The sequence below is a fragment of the Gymnoscopelus braueri genome (assembly GCF_963280865.1).
Source record: "Gymnoscopelus braueri genome assembly, chromosome: 8".
Classification (NCBI taxonomy): Eukaryota; Metazoa; Chordata; class Actinopteri; order Myctophiformes; family Myctophidae; genus Gymnoscopelus; species Gymnoscopelus braueri.
Genome location: NC_137609.1, coordinates 21,241,059 through 21,265,091, shown reverse-complemented (window position 1 = coordinate 21,265,091; position 24,033 = coordinate 21,241,059). Strand labels below are relative to the sequence as shown.

The window sequence follows — 24,033 nt, the reverse complement described above, 5'->3', positions numbered from 1 at the left end:
TGCATCTCCTAATTGTTTTAAATGTTTTAGTTTTTCCATAAATGAATGCATTAGCTAGCCTACTTCAATGCGTGGCATCGCGTGAGCTTGTAGATCTGCCATTTTTGCTATTTACGAAACGTGTACATTGGATCCATCGGAACACGTCGTACTTATTTTTTTTTCCATTTCCTGAAAAGTAACACTTTGGACATACAAGGTTTCCACCCAACAGCGACGACATATATATTTGTGGCGTCTTTTGGGGTTAAACTGCTCTGTACTCACGTTCCTTCCTTCAGCCACTTTATGGTGGGGGCGGGGTCACCCACGGCTTTACAAGGCAGCACAATATCCCTCATCCAGGGGGTGGTCACCGTCCGGTTGAAAGTCAGGATGCGGGCCGGAGCTGCCACAGTGCATAAATACCACATTTAGCCCTCATGCATTTCTGTACAGTATAAAAGCATTACAAAAATAACAACAACAAACCCTGTGGGGGGGATGGGGGGTGGGAGGAGGGGGGCACCTGACACAACTGACACAGCCCTGGGTAGGCCTACCTGGCCTGGTGTGGATCTGCGCTCAGAGGAGCGCACTTTTCTAGTAATACTTTGCAATGGGCTCACCATCTTTAAACTGAGATATGTACAGTGCAGCAGCTCAACTAGATTAGGAGGCAGCAGGGTTATTGTATGTATTCCATTTGTACTGTGGCCTGGGGAGGAGGGGACATTCATCACCCAGACCTCAGAGCGGATGTGAACATCCTGATAGGAGGTGAGGGTCTCGACTGCAGCCACTCCGGGGTTTATCTCCACTAATAATCAGCTTATCAGGTCTCACCAAGCATGTAAAGTGCTGACAGGGCCAAGCAATGTGCTATTTACATGCAGTTGACGCTTGCCCACATGCCTTTCTCATAAAGAGATAGTGGGAATGAGCTACTTTTTCAATTTCAAGGTGCGTGGTGTCTGGATATGGGGGTAGGGTTGTGGATTGACAAGAACCAGATTGAATCTTGGATTAATTAAAACCCATGCAATTCTCTCAGATATTTGGGGTATCCAAATCAGATTTTAGTTTGTATTTAAAATTCAGGTTCAATATTTTTTAAATGAAAGGCTATGGTAGCCTAATTCCACATGTGTGACCAACTCTCTGCTGAAGCTATAGCTAATAAAACTGAGATTTTAATTGCTTTGAGGGATCATGTCACACTGCTCCAGCTCCAATGACACTGAAGTGGAGGCTGCTGACTCTGGAAATATTTATTCAACCCCCAAACAAAGAGAGCATTCTGGGCAAATTCCCCCTGCACCATGTGCTGTTATATTAGAATGCAAACTGACTGATTACCGTGAATGACAATTAAATCATGGAGTAAAAAAGGCAGGCTCCTTGAGAAATGTGGCCAACAATTAAAACCACTTGAACCCAAATGGCCCCTATTTAGGGGGGAACATTCGCTATAGATAGCCGATCTACAAGCTCGATGCGTTGTGAGTTTTTAGCTCCCCAGCAAAACATACATTTGGCTGGGGATCCCCTGGAAACCCCTCCAGGACCCCACTATGAAAACCACTGACTTAAAACGTGTAAAACGTGACTTGTGAGTTGAAGCAGGAGGTAAATGTACTTTATGTACATTATGTTGAAACGATGGATCATTATGCAATAAATGTAACCAGTTAAACCCTATATACTTCATTGACTGGGGTGCCCCAGGGGTCTACACTTGGTCCACTCCTTTTTCCCGTCCACATTAAATCTATTCCGCCAAAACGTTTCGCAGAATGTTCGCCTATTTTGGCATGCCCAGAACTGGCATGCCCACTGCCCAGGGACTGTAGTGTTTAACTCCGTCAATCATACAATTGACCCATTATCAGCCTTCTGATTGGTCCCTGTGACTCCTTGACTGACCAACCAGCAAGCCTTTCGCACAGCAGCGGTTGTTTATACTGAGTTTAATAAACATGAGAAGAATATCCAGTTTTTGGAGAAAGAAAAACATGTTGTGCCCGGTCACAATACTGCACCTGAGATGTTCCTTTTTTACTAAGACCAAACAACCAATGGGCACGAAGACGGACGTGACCGCGGGCGGGACTTGACAAAGGAAGGGTCAATAATTCTGACTAACAAAAATCAGCAGAGCTCCGCCCTTACCCTCTGCCATGGGTTTGACAGTGATGATGTCGCTAGCGTTTCCGCGGCCAGCAGCGGTGACAGCCACCACCCAAATGCTGTACTGCCGGTTCCTGCTCAGGTTGGGGATGCGATAGAAGAACACGTCCGGGGCGGCTTCGAACTCACTGCTTACCTGAAGAGTGAGAGGACGAACGAGGAGGCGTTATCCTGATTCATACTTGGTCGTGCACAAATATCGCGCACCGGAAATAGGCAATAATAATAGCTCATAATAACAGAAATACAATGTGTAGAATTCAAATTCTATCCTTGCTCAAAATTGTAAGGAGAGGATTCAGGATTGAATCCTGGGACTGATACTTTGTCATCATGTGATTGTCTGCTGTTACTTCAAACTGCACAAAAATGCATTCTCCATCATTTCTTCTCCCATTAGATAACATAAGCATTTTACATAATAAAAAACATGTTTTAGACATTTTTCAGCCTCAACAAGAAAACAATTCCATCCCTCTCCCATATCCTACGCTGTATTAATAGTGCCCCTTTGCTCCTAATATTTAGGATGTGTTTAGTCTCTCAAGGCAGACAACTATGCCACAATCTCTGAATGCTACTGTGCATAGCTGTCATCTGTTTGTCATTTCCGTGCACGCAAATATATTTGAAAATATCTATTTCCATTTCTGCTAAGCAGCAAGCTATATATACTTTGACTAATTTGATTTACAGTAGACAAATTTACGCGACTGCAAAGACAAAATGGAAGTGGGGGAAGGCAGGGCATCCGCTTTACTCCCTTCCGTTTGGGCGGCAGCATTTGGAAATTGTGTGAGCCAACAACAGTCTGGCTCGAGAGACTAGTATGAGTTAAATGCAGAGGACAATTTTCACTTAATATGAGCAAATGCACTGTGACAAAAATACCCCCCCGTTTCCCTTTCCCTTACCGTGGGATGAGGGTTGGAGCAGAACACGGTGTATTTTCTAATGATGCCATTCACTTTGAGAGGAGGCAGCCAGGACACAAACACTACTGAATTAGATGCTGCCGCTGCTTTCACACCAGCTGGAGGACCAGGGACTGAATGGAAACAAAAGAGACAGATCAAATACTGTGAATATCGTTGCTGCCGGGCAGAATGTCCATATTACAACTTTGAATGTTTTTTTTACCCATTAAGACCTGAGGCCGACTCTACAAATGCCTTCTAAATCAGCAGTTCTCACACTTTCAAGATTTATTCAAAAATGCTCAAAAATAGCAGATGTACAAGCTCGCAGCGCGGCACGAAGTGACGCTCTGTGAGCTTGCATATCTGCTATTTTTGAATAGCCAACGCAAAAATCTAAAATGACACAGACGCTTTCCCGGTTCTAATGGGTTAATTTATACCTATACTTCATCATACTTGGTGAAGACTGACCTTAGACTGAGCCATGGGGTGTTTTCCATGAGGTGAAACCCAAATGAGAAACCAAACATGTGCTAAACTTTAACTTTGAAGGTTCATTTTGCTTTATATGTCCTTAGTTACCATCCTCCTTGGTGCGTGTGTAGATCTGCTCGCTGCGAACCCCATCGCCGGCTCTGGTGAAGGCCAACACCTGGATGCTGTAGTTGGTGTACTTCTCCAAACCATCCAGCTCCAAGGAAGGCTTGGAGTAGGTCACATTCCTGATCTCACCCAGCTCTGAGAAACACAAAGAGTTGTGGGGAAGAGTTTAGTGAGAGTGTTCTAGGTTGAAGGCCAATGTTCAAAGACAGTTCAATTTGTATGCGTGAACTACCCTATAAATATGAATATGAGAATACATGACACAGAATATTATGCTGTAGCCTACTTTTTATTTAGTGTCTGAGGTGTATGTAGTGTGGCGTGTCTTGAACATAATGTCATAATCAACGACGAGAATCCAAGATCTGCTCAAGGTACAGTCTGTGAATCTAAACTTGCTCTTATTTGCTACAGCTTTATCTAAGAATGTATTTTCTATTGTTCATATCAATACTCCAAACTATGTGGTTTCTTCTTATATCTTTTTCAAACTTTATATTCATGAGGTTTTCATTCACAGTCACTTTGCCACAACACGGCAACATTTCTTCAAAGGGCTTGCATTTCCCTCTACTGGTGAAAGAGCTCAAGTTTACACATTTTGTTATCTGGTAAATGTCAAGATTCCTACCTCAAGTGGTATAAAATATTTATAATATAAATTATAAGGAACTACATAATAAACGACATGCATGCATTATGCACTTGACATAAACTATATTGAGAGACCCTCCATGTTGTGTGCTGTGTTGCTGTGTTCCTGCAGGGTATGGGATGCCAGTATATAAACAGGTTGCAATCTTAACAGCAGGCTTGGCAGCAGGCCTGCCCAGTCGGTTGTCAGTTATTTTTTCCCTCTCCCTCTTGAGGCTTCTGTATGGTTTGGAGCGTTGCCTTCATATCAACAACACTCCTACATGTACACCCTACTAACACTCATCTACACCCGGTAGGTGATTTGTTGGGGACGGCCCAACTCTTGCGGGTGCTGTTGACCGCGCTGTATGTTTTTGTGCAATACTTGCCCATATCTGCTCTCTATGCTATTAGGGGATGGATAGGAGGGGTGGCAGGTTGGCTTTGATTTGAATTTTATTAAAAGCACAACAATTCAAAAGAGTATCATGACATAAGAATCCCAGAGTATAGCTAGACACTAGAGGGTGGTGTTGCATGTTGAATGTAAACTGACATGATGGGAACATAATAAACTATGCAAAAAAGCTAAACACGAAAATATATTGTGGAAACAATTTGAGGCAAGAAATAAGTAGTTACAGAAACTTGATTCAGCATCAGCACTACTTTTCTTTTCTTTTTTTTTTTTACTTTGTGGACCGACATGACATCCAGGCAGGTCATTCTTTTCTTGCCAATGCCCAAAATCATTGCTCATAGCCGCATAAAAGAGTGCATCTGATTGCACGGTGTGTGGAGGTTAGGAAGCTGAACTCTGGTTCAACCCCACCCCCATTGGTGTGATTGGATGAGACACGCACAGCCCCTTTTCACCAGGAAAAAATAATATTGTATGATATTGTTTTTTGCTTTTGTATGGCTTTGTTTGATATGCAGGAGATCTTAGTAAAGGAAAAGGTATTGCTATTTTACCTTTAAGATGTGGAACACTGCATGATATAATGCTTGCTCTTCTATTGCAATTATGTTCCAACCACAATAAATTTGACAGATCTTCTGGGGCCTTTTTGTGAACTATAACAAACATATAACTAAGTGTTTCAGTTATTGAACTCAATCATCGACTGGTAATAATCCTACTTCCTTCATATGTACCTGTTCTCTATGGTTAATAACAAAGGGGATGCATTTTGTTAATTCTGCTGCCATTCATATTATATGGCCTACTGTAAAAATCAACCACATCACACCTTACAGTATCTTATGTGTGTTCTCCCTTTTGGTAACAACATTTCCCAAAAAATATAGGCCACATATTATTATTATATTATTATTTCAATAACAGATTTCTCCTTGACTGCTTTACAGCTACAATGGAGATCTTTCAGACTTTGCGTACTTTGGCGGCCCCAAATGGCAGCGAGAGGTAACTGTTTTGATGCCCGTGCCACTGGCTGTACCGCAAACTGAAGCTCCTAATGGTAAATGTACATAATTTCAATCAGGGGGCGACGGGCTGTCACATCTAACCCTTAACCACTTACCAGTGGTGGAAAAAGTGCTCAAATGTTTTACTTAAGTAAAAGTATCAATACTGCAATGTAGAAGTACTCTGTTACAAGTAAAAGTCCGGATTTCAAAATGTACTTGAGTAAAAGTACAAAAGTATTGGTATCCAAATGTACTTGAAGTACCAAAAGTAAAAGTACTAAAATGTTTGAAAATAGCAGATCTACAAGCTCACATATGCGACGCGTTGTGAGCTTGTAGATCGACTATTTTCAAATAGCCTAGGTATAAAATAGGGCTAAAGTGGTTAATGTACAGTATGTTTTATAATGTAATAAGTTATATCTGCAAAGTAACTAGTAACAAAGTTTTCAAATAATTGAAGTTGTGTAAAAGTACAATATTTGCCTATGAAGATGTTGTGGAGTAGAAGTAAAAGTACAGAAAATTGGAAATACTCCAGTAAAGTAAAAATCACACCCTGTGTGAAGTGGGCGGTGTCTTGCTAGCTAATCACAATACTGAATGGAGTCAACCAATCATGTACAAAAGATAAATACATTTATTGAAACACTCTTTATGATGGACGAAACCATAACTTTAGAAAAACAAATTTATGTTTTTTCTAAAGTTATGGTTTCTTATATAGGGCTATGCACATGTGTCATGTGACACTGGCCAATCACAGTCCTGAATAGATTGTGATTGGCCAATCACAGCGCAGGATAATTGTACAAATTTCCAAACCTCACTTATAGGGCCGGTTTCACTGTCCAGGATAATTGTACAAATTTCCAAACCTCACTTATAGGGGCGGTTTCACTGACCAAAAATCACACCCAGTGTGAAGTGGGCGGTGTGGTCATCACAGTGGTCATCATAGTGATGGAAGCTCACTTCAAAAAGAATATGGATTTTTTGAAGTGCATAATCCTATTTATAGGTTATTAATGTCATCATGTGTCTCGCTAGCCAATCACAGTGCTGAATAGAGTCAGCCAATAGAGTCAGCCAATCACAGTACAGCTAGGGGTGTACTAATGAGCCAATCACAATACAGCTAATGAGGTGTCCCAACCCCACTTATAGGGGCGGCTACACCGCCCAAAAATACCTCAAACTTGTACTTAAGTACAGTACTTAAAATATACGTAGTTACTTTACACCACTGACCACCTCTAAGTTTTGAATCCCTTACGTGATTAGATTTATAAAAAACAAACGCATTGTGTAGCTTTAAATGCTATTTCATGACAATTTCCCATCTGTTAACATGTGTACAGTAAATGATTGCTAAATGGTGCCGTCCTGGGAAGGCCCTGGTCTGCTATGGACTGTTACCGTGCAAACTAGTCCTAGCTGTCAGGCCCTATGAGCAGTCATGTTCCACAGACAGGGCAATGAGATGTGACAGTCAAGGGGTCAAAGGCAACCCTGCTGTCACAAGCCATCCAACTGACATGTTGGCGTGTTGAGTGTGATGTCTGGCTTCTACTAGACCAGTGGTTCCCAAACACTGGGCCGGGACCCATTTTTGAGTCGCCAAGACGCCAACATATTTGATGGGTCGCGAGTAAATTTTGCTACAAGTATTTCAAAAGATAAATCAAAAATTTCAGATATAAAAACAAAATGTCAAATGTTTTTCAAAAGATTTTTTTCAGAAGAAATTCCATACATTAAAAAGAAACAAACAAGGTAAGTTAGAGGCTGTAACTCTGAGAGTTACTAAATGGACCCTTATGGGTCCATTTGGTTCCATTTGTACACTCTCAGAGTTATGGGGGCCCTTGAAATTAAAAAGAGCCAGTGTTCTAAACCCTGCGTTTGTGTGCAGACTAGAGCTATATATGACCAGTACTGTATGTGCGGTGGTATCAGTATGCGTATGAGTTCTGTACCTCCATCGGGCAGGTTAGCCCAGTAGATCACCCTGAAGCCCAGCAGGTTGCCGTTGAGGGCCTCTTTGGGAGGGGTCAACCAGGACAAGGAGATGACCTCTGGTAAAGTGGCCGTGGCCTGGACGTTCTCTGGGGGACGACTGGGCACTGAGGGGGAGAACAAGGGGGAAAAAACTGATGAAAACAACAGACATGGGTGCTGTGTAAGAGCATGGGTTCTGATTACCTCAGGCAATTCTTTAACTATCCACTAGGTGGTGTTATATACTTACTTTAGTTTCCAACATGAAACCATATGTTTCTCCAGATACTTCAGCTTCTACGATAACTTACAGTTGTGTGTTGTGTTTCTCAACAGGGGTGGTTCAATCCCACATGGGGCATTGAGAGAACATTGGGGGGCACTGGAAGCAATATTTTTGAAAGGGGGGCACTGAGGTGCTGTTTGGGGGGCTTAAGGGACCTTGATTTCAGATAAGGGGGTGAAAGAAGTATGAGAACCACTGGATTCTCAAGCTTCCTCTTCCTACCTGAAATGTAATCTTTCAAGACTCTCTCAAAAAAGATTTTGTGTGTGGGTTCCCAGATTGCTTGAATTGTGACCAGCACAGGTCTGTTACAGCTGGTCTCCGTACATTAACGACTATTTGACTATTTGGTACTTTCAACATTTCTCAAAAATAGCAGAAATGGCCTTCCGTATTTCCAAGCTCACAACACAGCATTGTGACCTCCTCTGCTAGTTTTGAATATTTTTCAAAATGGAAAATTGACATGATATTTGATATTTGCTAAGGGGGGGGGCTCGCTCCAAGGAAAAAGTTTGGGAACCAGTGTATTACAGTTCTTCTCTCACTGATTGGTTGGGTTTTCATAACATGTACTCACCGTCCTCCAGAGTGGTAGCGGCTACCTCCGTAGAGGACGGCCCCGTCCCAGCGCTGTTGCTGGCCTGCACCACCACACCGTACTGGGTGAACTTCTTCAGGTTGTCCAGCACCAGGCTCTCTGCGTTGTCCCCGGTGGTCTCCATGCTGATCACGCTGAACTGGTAGTTCCCCCCGGAGCTGTACTCCCTGTAGCCCACCTGGTAGCCTTTAATGGCCCCGTTCTGGAGGTGCTGCTTTGGTGCCTGGTGGCAGGAGAAGAGGAGAAGGGAGGATATCGTTGCTGTCGGGTAAAAACCTTGTATTTCCATTTTTCAAATGTCAAAGATTTGACTTATAAAATACAATTTAAAAGCACACTTTTGATACACTTAACAATTTAAAACATTTTACCATGGACCATTTGTAGTTATGCCATGATGGACCACTAGTGGTCCATGGACCACTGGTTGAGAAACAGTGCTACAGGTGGTATCATCTTACCCTCCAAGTGACTCTGATGCTCTGAGAGGAGAGGGCTTCCAGCTGCACCTCCTGAGGTGGTCCGTCAGGAGCTGAAAATAGAACATAGTGGTCCTCAAACTGTTTCATGTCAAGGACCCCCAAAATGATATTCTGAATCCTGAAAGTAACATATGGACATATGAGGTTTCCACCTGACAGAGACGATATGTATTTGGCTGCGAACCCCCATTATAAAATACTCCAGGGACCCAGCCAAATGTTTCAAAAAAATATTCCAGATTTTTCAAATTTTCTCAAGATGTTTTGAAAATAGCAGATCTCCAAGCTCTCATTTTGTCTTTGCGTTCGCACACATTTGGGCTAATGTAAATCAAACTAATGGACAAATCTTTGAATACATATATTTTTTAAGTGAACATAAACACTTTTTTTTTTTTTTAAACTCATGTTGCTATAATCAGTGGTATTTGGCCACGGACCCCCACCTCAAAATATGTTGTTCCAGGGACCCCCCAGAAGCAAAGATTTTAGTTAAACATTTTAGCTCTAAAAATATTCATATTCAAAGATTTGCCCAAATTTTCACGATTTTTCAAAAATAGCAGATCTACAAGCTCATATCGTGGCACCGAGTGCCACGCTATGAGCTTGTATATCTGCTATTTTTGAATAGCCAAAGTATAATGGATTAAGATTTGTGCAGGATATACAGTAGTGTACTGTAGCTCTGAATCCTTCCTGTCAGAGTGGACTTCACTTTAACAAATAGGACACATCATGTTTATGGAGGAGGAGGTTTGTGTGGATGATTGAGGGGCGAGGAGGAGGAGGAGGAGGAGGAGGAGGAGTGCTCTATTGGGGGTAAAAGCAGGGTTGGGGGATGGTGTGGGGCACCCGACCCTCACTCTATTGACCGCAGTGTGACATTTACTACTGGGGGCCGCTAATTGAAAAGTTGTGCTCTGAGTGCGGGGGTCAGCGTGTGTTCAATAATGCAACAGAGGCAAATGGAGCTGATGTCACTGGACTGTAAATGAATTGACTCAGCTGACCTCCCGCCCTCCCTTCATGATTTAAGATGGCGTTCACCAAGCACTATAACTATAACTATATCAGTCACCGTTGTCTTTGGTATAGCTTATTTGTGGTGCGGACTCTGGCATCTACTTGACTTAGAACGATTTTTTAAAACTATGTCTCTATACTTATAGTTAGTGCTTGGTGTGAGCTGCCATTTATACTTTGTCGTACAACGGTGTCCTGCACCGAAAATAGCCAATCTACTAGATCGGCTATTTTTGGCACACAACACCGGCATACGACAGAGTATGATTTAAGCATTACTCACTCAGGTCTGTCTGTCAGACACACCTGAGTCTGTCAAACAGAGGTATTATTATACCTCTGTTTTGGGTGCCTCACATGGTGTGTGTGAGTGTGTGGTGTGTGTGTGTGTGTGTGTGTGTGTGTGTGTGTGTGTGTGCATAAGGCAGGATGTGCATTCTATAACAATGCACAATAATCTTGTATTCCCCATCGGGGCAGGGAGGTATGTCTCATGTTTACCTGCTTCGTCTGTGGTGATGGTGAGCTCATTGCTGGCCTCACTCTTGCCGATGAGGTTCTTGGCGAACATGCGTATGTTGTAGGTGGAGGAGGGATGCAGGTCAATGATGGTGGCCTGGTTCAGCTGGGGGGACACGTCTTTGGTCTTCTGAGCCGTATCCCAGGAGGCTGAGCGAGAAGGGGGAGGGGGCAAGGTTTATTGGGGTTACCAAGGACGACGAGTCAGGTTTGGAAAAGGTCAAAGCCAGCTAAGTGCATTAAGGCTAAGGCTCTATTGAATTATGGCACTCTAAGACAAAGTGAATATTATAAGGGGTCGAATCTCATCCTGAGAAATTCAGCACGATTCAGCAAAAGCCTAAAGATTAGAATTAACATTAATGAGCCCAAACTGTAAAACCCGGACTCTGAAAGGGTCCATTTTACATACATTCATGTATCTGTATCACATGTCCAGGAAACTCCTTTACCAGATTTATTCTTGCTCTCGATGTCAAAGCCTGTGATTGGGCTGTTGCCATCAAAGCCCATGGTCCAGCGCAGGGCGATGGTCCTGTCCTTCACCTCTCTGATCTCCACCTCTGGGGGGTCAGGGGGCTCTGGGAGACACATTACACTCTGCTGTTATTTCATTGTTACTGTACACTGAGCACCGGCCTATTACCTTGCATGCAGTTTGCATGCAGGTTGCAATGTCCCATATCAACACTACAGTATTACTGTAGCATATCGTTGCTGTCGGGCAGAAACATTGTATCGCCCATATTTCATATTTTTTCTTTTCTTTTCATAAATTAAGGCTATTGATCATCCTTTAACCACTTAAGCCTTTATTTTATACTTTGTCGAACAACAGTGTCACGCAAAAGTAGCGGTAAAAAGAAAATAACCAGTCTACAAGGTCACAATGCGTCACATCCCAACACGTTTACGTTTTTTTACGTTTTACGTATAATTTTCACTATATTCCTACAAAATAGGGATGCCAAGTTGAAATAGGTTACTTCTATCTGTGGATTTGACACAAACCAATGAAAAATATTAACACGAGCTTGTAACTAAATAATAACTACACTGGATCCATTGGAACACAGGTAAAAAATGCCTTTCCTGAAAATTAGGGTTTTTCTGCTGTACCTTGCACTGTGAGCTGAATGATTCCTCTGTCTTCACCAAATGAGTTAATGGCATGGCAAGAGAAGAAGCCAGAATCCTCTCTCACCGTGGGCATAATCTGATGTTCAGCAAGAAATTGAGAAAAGAAAAACACCTTTGAGTCAGGAACACTCTTGTCATAGATTTAACTATTTATTGCAACAAATGGATCACAGTTATACAGTAAATGGCACTGATAGCTGAGCTCTTAAGATGTTCCTTGCTGGGGTTCCAGGGGGTATAGCATCACAATCAGTTTAAAAATGTATTATTGTGTTTTTTTTAATGCAATGTTGATGAATTGAATACATAGGACCACAATGGACAGAAGTCCCCTGTTATCCTTTTAGCCTTAATGTCTGACTGTACCACATGCTGTTTATATTTCTGACTAATGAAGTATTCAATCAATCAATAAAAAAAAACCCTGATGCTTCATTTCAGGAGACCTGAACAGCTGCAGTATAAAGCCATGGTACCTGTAAGGTGGAGATGACCTCGTCGGCCACCTCCTTGACGGTGACCACGTAGCGGCTGGTCTCTGGGTTGATGATGCGCTCCTCCTTCTCCCAGCGCACCATGATGGGCTTCTCTCCGTGGGCGGTGCAGCTCATCTTCTTCTCCTCCCCCTGCGTGGCCAGCGTGGTGTTGGGGTAGGAGGTGATCATGGCGGGGACTGCACCACGAGAACGACAATAGAGAGAGAGGGAGAGACGAAGGAGAGAAGGTTACATTTATGTCAAAGACCAGTATATGCATTGTGTCCCATTCATACTTTAAACCAGTAGAGCCCCAGCATCCACATTCTGGGGGATCTACAAGCACACAACACGATGCAACGTCACGCATTGTGAGCTTGTCAATAGAGATTTGACATAGACAGGGGAAAAAAACGGTCCAAGCACAGAGCCAGGAACTCAGGTCCAGTTTACTAAGCCGAGAGGGTTTAAGTGGTTAAATCTTGAGAGTGTCAACATTTGTCAACATGACAAATGTTGGTATCCTTTCACGCACCGTTGTGCATTTCAATTTCTGCAACATTGCCTAACAATGCATCAGGTCAAAACAGAAATAGTGTTACTTAACGTCCTCTATAATTAAGTGCAGATAATACAGTGCATTTGAAGCTGAAAAGATGTGCATTTATAATGTAACTGCTTAACTGATAGCTTAATGTAGCTTATTCATGATTTGACACATGATCATATTCAATGCATCACATACCCCAGTAGTCTTGTTTATAATATATTAGTTTTGCATGGAAAGATATCAGTAGTGTTGGGTCATTAAACACTTATAATCCAATCTACTCCTGATGGGAGTCCAGACATCAAATCTCTTCACCGAAAATAGCTGATCTACAAGCTCACAACATCTCACAAACGGGATGCGTTGAGAGCTTGTAGATCTGCTATTCCCCCTGAAAGGTTGCCCCAGGATAGGGACGCTGGGGTTCATGTATAGTCAAGTGGGCGACACTCTGGTTCACATTAAGCGACAAAAATTGCAGATCTACAAGCTTACAACGCGACGTGTTGTAAGCTTGTAGATCTGCTATTTTTGGCAAAGAGATTTGGAGTAGATCGAAAAAGAACACACCAAGTACAGTGCAACTCGGATCCACTTGACTAGTAAGTATAGAGGGTCTAAGACTCTAAGTGGTTGAGTTATACTTCGCTTGCTGACAAAACCTGATTAGCTTAGATAAGCCACACCGTTGTACTACGGGGTATAAATGAAGCATTACACTCTCACGCTGTGGTTTCAACATCTCTCTTAAGTGTGCATACATCCTCCCTGTGATGTTGCGCTGATGGCAACAAGCCACGTATCTGAGGGTCCCTATTGGTACAGTAGCGCTGCTCAGACAACGCTGAAGACACAGCCTTAAATACACACTAACGATGCACACGCCTCATTACACCCACAACAGCGTGTGTAACACCCCCTCTGCTCCCAGACGCACACACATGTACAGGATACACACGCACGTGCATCCTCTCTTCGTCTGTCTCTGCTGCTGTTCTGCTCACTCCCTCATACACACAAATGCGTGCACACACGTGCGCGCGCACACGCACACACACACACACACACACACACACACACAGTCACACACACACGCACACGCACACGCACACACACACACACACACACACACACACACACACACACACACACACACACACACAGAGCATGTATGATTCCGGTGATGTGATGGGAAGCGTCAGGCAAGGGGTTGCAAACATTTAAGCCTCATCTCTTATTCACTCCCCAGCCATTTGGAGCTCGGCAACGGAAAAGAACGTTGATTTATTTTGCATGACAAGTATGAATTTTTAGTGAGGCGCGTTTGGAAAAGTGAGGAGGAGGGAGGGAAAAAACAAACCCTGCTCTGGCTTTATGTAAACGTTATCGTTTTGGAGCAAAGCTACATTACTCTCATTTTGCCGTGCGAGTGGCTCAGAGGAGGCGTACACTACACGGCAATGTTGTTGACACTACTGACGGGTTGAGATGGCATGCCAGGCGACACGTCGCAAACTACAGAAGATACAGACAATCTGGAATTGACTACAAAGAGTGTAACTGTACACAAAGTGTTTGATAATTGAAAGGAATGGATTTGTAAAGGTGATGTGGAACTAGATTTCACGAAACATAAGATAAGATAAGAAAAAACGGGGGAAATTAAGGTGTCATAGTAGCAACAGGAGTGAAGGCCTTTGCAGACAGGGAGCGATTTTTCACACGGAAAAAACGGACAATATAATTTTTTTAAAGAACACATTCTTTCTCTATGACCTCATGCACACCGGCTCCGAATGTGCAGTGCGGCAAGTGGCTGCGGCAATCGAACCCAGTTCAATTTGTGCGTCTTTTTGCATTCAGTAAAAACTGATTGACCAATCGCACCCTGTCTGCAAAGGCCTTAAGAGTGAAACAAAGAGTCAAGAGCAAATACAAATTAATAAAATACAATACAATATTTATGTTTAGATTGTGACACAAGACACAGTACCTGCATACTGTAGGTATAAATGTACGGTCTATCACCTATACATATATGAATATACATCTATCACTAATGAATAAAATGATGAATGAATATTACAGAGTACAGCCTGTAAGTAACTCTCTCATCAGTTGTCCTTGACCTGTTGTTGTCCTCAATAGGTCTCTCAAGGTTGTGTACAGTATCCTAGTAGTCCATGTGCAAGGGCACCAAAGTCTGTATATTGGTGCATATTCACTTCTATTTCAAGATTATTTTTTTTATTTTTTTAAATAGCAGATTTTTTAATAGCCAATGCAAACAAATCTAACATTATACAGATGCTTTCCCGGTTTTAATGATTATATCAGAGTCAATCAAATCTACATTTTCCGTTAAATATATATATTTCACTGAACATTTTACAGATGACATTAGCAAACTAAATGTTTCAATTCACTTTTAATTACATTTCAAATGGTCTTTACACTATTTCATTAGTCATCTTATAATCTTGGCACCATTAGTAATCAAGGACCCAATTTGAAAAAGGCTTTCCATCATGGACATTTTACTGGTTTCTGTGACCAGCAAACAATTGTCAATTAAATATTACACACATTGTCCCAGCCCAATTACTGACATTGGTAGAAGACCACCTGGATCATTTGAGTACTCATTTATTTGGGTACACAGAGTGTAATTAAATTATGTGAGGCGGACAGTATTCCACATGTAAGCACCCATCACTTTATCTTTAATGTGCATCTTCATATTTATTTAATGACAAAGAGAGGAAAACACAAATAAAGAAATAAAAACTCAAGCATAGGTGTGTTGCAAGACACTGTACTATTTGGGCGCGCGTCTGTGTGTACTGTATGTGCATGATGTGTGTGTACTATATACTGTATGCACTGTGTTTGTGTGTGTGTGTGTGTGTGTGTGTGTGTGTGTGTGTGTGTGTGTGTGTGTGTGTGTGTGTGTGTGTGTGTGTGTGCGTGCGTGCGTGCGTGCGTGCGTGTGTGTGTGCAAGAAGCACAGCTGAGCCAGCCCTGAGGTGCACGTCATGCTCCTGTAATTGCACTACTGATGTATGTGTGTAATATGCAGCAGTGTTATGGGGACAGGAGGATTGGAGGTACTGTATAGAGAAAGCAGTGAGAGGGTGTGTGTTGGGGGGACGTTTAACCAGAGCGTCAGTTTAACTCAGAGAGTTTTTTACAGTTAAATTAGCACTCACATAGTATACTTTAAGTTCCTATTTACCGGCATCTCATTTTCAAAGGTTTTAAAGAAGAAAATGTTTTTTATGTTCCCCAGTTTCATTTAAATATTAATGTTATGTATCATAAAAATCTTAGTGTTTTTGCCAATTATTCCGGGGGCCCACTTGCAATATCCTCACGGCCCACCAGTGGGCCCCGGCCCCCAGGTTGGGAGTGGCTGCTGTAGAGTGTAGCAGCACAGTGTCCTGTTCCTCCACAACAACCCAGAGGGCACTGATGATACACAGTATGCCTGCAGGGGATTGTATGGGGGGGGGATAGGCTGGTTGCTGATTGGCTGCTCCCATGAGACAAAAGCCCCCCCTCCCTCTACTCCCCCCCCCCCCCCTCTCTCTCTCTCTTCTTCTCCCAGGCTCCCTTTCACCTGGCCAGGTTACCATGCCAACCAGCATCGGACAGTCTCTCCTCTCTCCCCCCCCCCCTCTCTCTCTTCTCTCTCCAATCTCTGCTCTTAGAATGGGCCAGGAATAGAACATGGAACCTGCCATTGATTTTCACGGGGAGTATGATGATTACACAATCGCCGCCCCGAATGTCGCAATGCAGAGTACAAAAAAAGAAAAAGGAAAGAAAAAAAAAATAGACTAGGAAACGCTGAAAATGTCTTTATCGGGTGGTGTCGGCGCCGCTGAAAACAACACGAGCAAGATGGTACTGTGTGTGTGTGTGTGTGTGTGTGTGTGTGTGTGTGTGTGTGTGTGTGTGTGAGTTAACCACTGCAGCCCTGGCATCCCTGTTCCTGAGGGAACATTTGCCGAAAATAGCCGATCTACAAGCTCACAATGAGCTTGCAGATCTGCTATTTCTGGCAAGACATTTGGTGCACAAGGACACAAGAGCGGACCAATTATAGAGCCGTTTTACTAAGTATAGAGGGCCTATAAGTGGTTAACAATATGAAATCATTGCTGTCGAGTGGAAACCTCGTATGTCCAAAACCGTTCCTTTTTTTATAAAACATCTCAAAATAGGGAAATAGCCGGAGCTTGTAGATCTGCTATTTTCACTACTTTTGCGACACTTGTATGATGAAGTAGTAGGGCATAAATTAACGGAAAAAAACATAACAATTTGAAACATGGAGATACTGTACAAGGTTTCTGCCCGACGGCAATGAAATGATTCCTGAATGGACACTCTAAAAAAATCACTATAGACTCAGAGAGTGAGACAGGCTCCAAATGGTCTACAATCTATTTTAGAGCCAGCATTTATGGAGCAAACTGGGCAGAAACAAGACACCCCGATCTGAGGCTTTCAGCATTCATCTCCATAAGCACCTAAGTTGCTGCATATAAAGCGTCTACAGTATATAAATGTCCATATAAAGTGTTGATTTATAAAATGCTAAATACTCCCTTTGAGGGGGGAAGAAGGAGAGTGCTACAGTACTTTATGTACAATGACTGGCAAATAGGCCTTGTCTAGTATGTAAATGTGTTATATTGTCATCATGTTGGCAGCCACAAAATTACATGACATCCTGTACCATATTGGTAGATTTTGTGAATTGCATGCTAACACATTTACAATTTAGGCATTTAGCAGATGCTCTTAATCCAGAGAGACTAAGAGCGTCTGCAAAATCTCTTGGTGTCTTTTTCAAAAGGTTGGTATCTCATTCTGAAACAAACCTCTTCACATCTCTGAAGTCTGCTGGCTTCTCCTCTGCTGTTGAGCAAAGCTAGCATGGTTGCCGTACACACTGTGTAAAGTCCACGTCAGTGGCTCTAGGACGCCAGCCTACATTTAGCCCGCTCTGTGTCACTATATTGCTGCCTGGCGGGGGCCAATGTAGGCCACAGGGTGGCCTGGCTCAATCGTGCACTGGGGGCAGTGGGCGGGGGGGACGGGGGACGGGGGGGGACGGGGGAGACGGGGGGGGGGGGGATGGGGGGGGGGGCGACAAGATCTCTCTTGCACAGTGGCCCCGAGGCACAGTGTAAGTAGGCACAGGGAAAAGACATGGTCTGGCGTGGGAGGGAGGGGGGGTCGTCACTGCTATGGCACAAAGATGACTGGTTCACTGGCTGCCCGCAACGTACTGAAATAATTCCTTTAGCTGCACAATTGGCTTGGATCATGGAGGATGATAGCAACGGTATGCCCACAGACACAGTGGGCGGTGAGGTGGGTGGAGGGGAGTGGTGGACAAAGTACTCAACCCCAGAACTTGAGTCAAAGTATAGTCACTCCTGGTCAAATATTACTCAACTACAAGTGACTGACAGCTGCTTGTTAAATTTGTATTTAAAAGTACAAATTACAGAAAAAACTATATCAATAATAGTGAAAATACTATGGTTAATTCATAACTTAATTTTTCCCTTCCTAGGAATGTAGTGGAGTCAAAAGTACAATATTTGTCTTTGAAATGTTGTGGAGTGAAAGCATAAAAAAAAGTAAGTAATAAGTACAGATACTCAAGTAAATGTTCTTCATTACTGTCCACCACTGGCTATTTGGCTGGATAAATAGGAAACAAAACAAACGTGATTCTCCTCTGTCTGTTTCTCTCAAGGACGTTAGGATTGGGAGGCTATGTGTATGTACAACCGTTTTTTCTCCAATTAAGTCTCATTATGTGCTTGGCTTTCATCGCTGTGTCTGGCTACATTATGACGTCTAATAGACTTGATTGGTCTTAATTGGCACTGATAAACACTGAGTGCTTGTTGACTGACTGATAGCATCCGCTGTAGTAATGAATTGACTCAACTGCAGCTGTTTTGGAGGTAGAAAAATACTTGGCATGGAATTGAATAAGAATCATTGGTCTACTGTAACAAAAAAGCAAAACAATTATAAAATTTCTGCAGTTAAAAAATCAATTAACACACACACACACACACACACACACACACACACACACACACACACACACACACACACACACACACACACACACACACACACACACAGTACAATGGTCTGCACAAACAAATTCCACTGTCTGTAAACCCTGAGTTGTACTTTATTGTACTTTATTGTATGCGCACAGAAAATAACCGATCTACAAGCTCCCAACGCCTCTCACCGCGGCGCATTGGGAGCTTGTAGATCGGTGTATTTCCTGCGTGTGATGACACCATCATAGGGCAGTGTATAAATAATGAACAGGCGTGGCAGTGTTGCTACGGGATGATGCATGGTGTGTTATGATGAGGCATTAAGCGCCATTTATACATCGTGCTCAGAAAATAGCCAACCTACAAGATCACAACACGTACCGATGCACCGCATTGTGAGCTTGTAGGTCTGCTATTTTCGGGGTGAGACACCGTCATGCGACGGAGCATAATTTAGGCATTAGCCTGTGTACAGACACTGATAACAATGAAAGTGCCAAGCTAGGACATCACAATAGCTGCAATTCATTTCCCCAGGAGTCCACTACAATAGCCTGGCAGGCTGGGATCTAAACCAATGCATTAACCCATAGGGGCCATTATTCTTGTTGTAATCATTGCACTGCGTGCGTTGTAGTCACGCTTGTACATTATGTCTTTGAATTAAAGTGTGTGTTGTTTGTTGTGTTTTCTTCTGTGTGTTTGTGTGTGCAGGATGCAGGTGAGGTAGGGGAAGTGCTGATGGTGTGTGTGTGTGTGTGTGCGTGTGTGCGTGTGTGCGTGTGTGCGTGTGCGTGTGTGCGCGCGCGTGTGCGTGAGTGCTTGCGTACGTGCGTGTGGACTTGCGTCAGGTACCTACAGTACAGTACAGTGTATGGATCCTGCATTGCACTTGCATCTATAGTTGGGTGTGTCGATCTGTCTACATCTCCAGTGCTGGTGGATAAACCGAGCTGAACTTGGGAACAGCCAATAATGCACGGCGAAGATCATACTATCCATCACGTGAGCACTTTAGCATGCGTCAGCTTGTGTGCTTCCCTAATTGGCTCCTAAGCCTCTTAAGTACACAGTAAAAATCCTTGGTCTTCATTTAACTCTGAGACTGTACAACTGTAACCAAATGGACCCTTACGGGTCCATTTGGTTACATTTGTACGGTCTCAGAGTTAAATTAACACGAAGGGATTCCACGGTGTAGCTGCAGCTGCTCAAGCAGTGTTGGCTGTCCTGGATAAACAACAGCACAGCATGTACAAGGAACACTACAGTCTGGTACTGCATATTACTAGAACATTACACTACTGCATATTACTAGAACTGCATATTACTAGAACATTACACTACTGCATATTACTAGAACTGCATATTACTAGAACATTACACTATGGTACTGCATATTACTACAACATTACACTATGGTACTGCATATTACTAGAACATTACACTATGATACTGCATATTACTACAACATTACACTATGGTACTGCATATTACTACAACATTACACTACCATACCGTAATGTTCTGCATATTGCAGAACATTACGGTATGGTGCCCCTATATTAGAACATTACGGTAAGGTACTGCACATTACCACACAATTACAGGCCGGGCCTGGTGCCTGGTGCTCAGGGCCTGTGGAGGTTAATGAGCCCTTTGTCGCACACACACACACACACACACACACACACACACACACACACACACACACACACACAGGGGAGCTGGGGGTGAGGTTATGTTCCAAGGGATCCCAGGGAGGTTCAGGTTACTGCACAGAGAGACAACTCGACCAAAGGGACAACACAACTATCATAACAACAAGCTGACACTCAGGGAGATGAGCTCACACCTAAGGGAATGCTCAGTCACACGCATGCACGCATGCACGCACATGCAAAATGCAAAAACAAACTAATACGGCTATTTCATGTTATGACAGTGCTTACTGCACACGTAGGGACGTTGCAAAAGAACAATAGGCAATCCTTTGGCACAAATAACAGATGAGCAGCAAACTGGACAATCACCTTAAGCAGAGCATTCAGTATTTGTTCATGTCATTTAAACCATTCAATCCGGGAACGCATCTCTGTCATTTTAGATTTCTTTGGCTTTTCAAAAATAGCAGATATACAAGCTCATAGCTCATATCGTGCTATGATATGAGCTCATAGTGCGCTCATATCACGCTCATATCGCGCTATGTGTTGAGCTCATGAGCTCAACTAAAATCTTTGCTTCTGGGGGTCCCTGGGACAAAATATTTTACAAATGTTCGCTTTAAAAAATATATATTCAAAGATTTGCACAAACTTTAACGATCTTTAAAAAATAGCAGATCTACAAGCTCATAGCTTGTATGTCTGCTATTTTTGAATAGCCAACGACATATAAAATGACAGAGATGCGTTCCCGGATGAGGCCTTCTTAAGGCCTCATCAAAGAAACACGAACCTTTAAACATGTTTGCATGTGCCTCTCAGCCTAAAAGGAACAGATGCTATTACTTAACGGTCAGTTGTTGTTGTAGAAGGAAGGCACTTGGGAATTTCATTTAAAATGCCTATATCGTCGTTGTCGGGCATAAACCTCTCATCTCCATATTTGACCTTTTTGTGTTTTTTCATAAATGAATGCCCTACTTGATCATGCTACAGCATCACACAAAAACATCAAAAGTAGCAGATGCACAAGCTCGAAAGCTTGTTTTGAGCTTGTAGATCTGCTACTTTTGCTATTTTTTTTATTTGAATCGTGAAAAGTAACAGTTTTGGACATTTCCACCCGACGATATGCAGAGTCAAATAGTTATAGTTATACTTATGTGTAGTATTTGTTGTAGTGTGTCTGTGAAGGGTTATTATTTAACCGAGTCAGACAATGGTGTCGCACACTGAAAATAGCAGACATACAAGCTCACATGTGACACGGAATGCGACTCATTATCAGCTTATAGGTCTGCTATTTTCAGTGTGAGATGCCATCATGGCATCACAACTTGGGTTTAAAGGAGCAGGATTTGGTGATAGTCAAGAAAAGGAGAACGCTGTTATGGCTTTCATACTGTAGGAGCCTTAGGGGCCTTAGATATGAATCCATAAAAAGACAACACTGAAATGCACATTTTGTGGGAATCAGAAACTAGTGTTTGTATTGGTGAGAATCTAGTATTATCACTGACTGATAAATAATGTATCCTAAAATAATCCTTTCATTTAGGGGAGGGGGGGCAAGTTCAATAGTCTGGTGGTCTACCATGGTTTGTCAGTTTCACTTTGTACCAGAAGAGGGCAGTATTCTTATTAGAAAAAAGGGCCGCTACATCATAAAGGAGCGTTTAGGAGCAGGCCCATGGTGTGCTACATTTGATAAGCAAATTGGATGAATTATGTACAGCTCAGCAAAATTTCGTGTTTGATTTCTGTATCACTGACTTTGGAAGTGTACTGTATGTTGCTATATTTTGGGTGTGCATTTTAGCCATCCTGAACAATACCCTCAATAAAACATAACCTGAAAACAAGACATAGTGATTGGGATGTCAACCTCCTGAAACGAAAAACCGAACCATTAAACAAACTGTCTGTTTAGACAAACACATGCACACACACCGATAGGGGGGGGCTATCACTGATAAAAAAAAAAGGGGGATGGCTATTTATACTGAACCATATACAAAACGCCCAACCTTCCTTATGCACATAAATATAGAGCCAGAAACTAGGATAAGCTGTCTTAAGAGAACGCGCAGTAGAGAAGGCGAAGACTAAATTATAAAGGGAAGAGAGGGGGAAGAATGTACATGGATAACCCAATCCTTACTTCCTCCCTCTCTCCCTCAACCCCCCCCCCCCCCCATCCCTCAGTCCTCTTTTCCACATGGCAGCCCCTGCCTGCATGCAGAATTCAGGATTTAATGGAGGGGAGCTAAGTCCTTGGTCACAGCGCGGATAAACACTGCTTTCTCCAAGCGATGTGGCGGTGGTGGCAGTGAGCGTTGCTTTCGTAGGATTCGCTCAGGCAGAAAGCGTGCCGCAGACACCAGGGTGCCGGTGGCTCCTGACTGTCACGGACAAAGCAGACCCTGACTCCAGCTCGTTTAACCTTCGACCTCTCGGTGCCCCCGACCCCCCCCTGCAGCAGTGAGCGAGTGACCCCCCCAAGCAGCTTTTGCAGACACCAGGAAGGTCAGCCGGTCAAAGTATATACAGTATCACTAATGAATGATTATTTGAAGACTGGCTGAACACATTTGAGCTTTAATCATTTAGACCCTCTAGACTTAGTAAACTGGACCTGAGTTGGCTCTGTACTTGGACCGCTTTTTATGTCTACACACAAAAAAAATCCCCCAAAATTATATTTTTGGCTATTGTTTCCCCCAGAATATGGATGCAGTGGTTAAGAGGTATGTTCTAATAACAACAAACATACACACAGTGTGGTAAGCTATAAGCGCCTTTGTCATAATAGTCATTTACAGCACTATTAGTCCGACAAAATGGCTGCCATGAACAAGCCTTTGCTAGCAATTACTGCAGATCTGAAAGTCCTGACACTGAAAAACATTCAACTTCACAAACAGCATGTGCATCCCGAAGAACTGTTAATAATCAGAGGACTTACTTTTGACCATGAGGTACATGGATTTGCTGACATCGGCCCCCACATCATTGCTGACCCTACACAGGTAGAAGCCGCTATCTTCCTCCAGCACATGTTTGATGAGCAGAGAGCCATTGACCAACACCTCAATACGGAAACCTGAGTTTAGGGCTATGGGCTGGAACTGGGGCACCCCGGCGCCTGTTAAAAAAAGAATAGATTGTATCAATATTTGACACGAACAGAAGTAAAGGTGTCATACTGGTGGTGGCCCGTCAAGTCTTCAGTATAGTGACATACTGTGATGCAAGTCTAGCTGACACTATATCATGTATTTCCTCCTTCTGGAGCAGCAGCGTGCAAGCCTTTTCTTTTAACACGGCATCTCACGTTGTTTGTTAGCAGCTTGCGGAGGTGGATGCTTGCTTAGCTTTCAAATTCAACCTCGAGGCTGTGGACATTGTGTTTGTTGTGT

The 24,033-nt window shown here is 42.9% G+C and overlaps 1 protein-coding gene across 2 annotated transcripts in view; it reads right to left on the bottom strand.

Annotated features, from left to right (window-relative positions):
- The window catches only part of dscama (Down syndrome cell adhesion molecule a), a 122,423-nt gene that overhangs the window by 9,685 nt on the left and 88,705 nt on the right, over positions 1-24,033 (bottom strand). For both annotated transcript variants that reach the window (XM_080435285.1, XM_080435284.1), the window contains exons 11-22: positions 23,580-23,759; positions 12,294-12,490; positions 11,797-11,893; positions 11,130-11,258; positions 10,660-10,827; positions 9,112-9,182; positions 8,630-8,873; positions 7,742-7,888; positions 3,672-3,827; positions 3,084-3,217; positions 2,152-2,305; positions 268-388 (exon numbers count right to left, since the gene is read on the bottom strand). In XM_080435285.1, the coding sequence (XP_080291411.1) occupies positions 268-388; positions 2,152-2,305; positions 3,084-3,217; positions 3,672-3,827; positions 7,742-7,888; positions 8,630-8,873; positions 9,112-9,182; positions 10,660-10,827; positions 11,130-11,258; positions 11,797-11,893; positions 12,294-12,490; positions 23,580-23,759 (1,798 nt within the window). The remainder of the gene's footprint in view (positions 1-267; positions 389-2,151; positions 2,306-3,083; positions 3,218-3,671; positions 3,828-7,741; positions 7,889-8,629; positions 8,874-9,111; positions 9,183-10,659; positions 10,828-11,129; positions 11,259-11,796; positions 11,894-12,293; positions 12,491-23,579; positions 23,760-24,033) is intronic.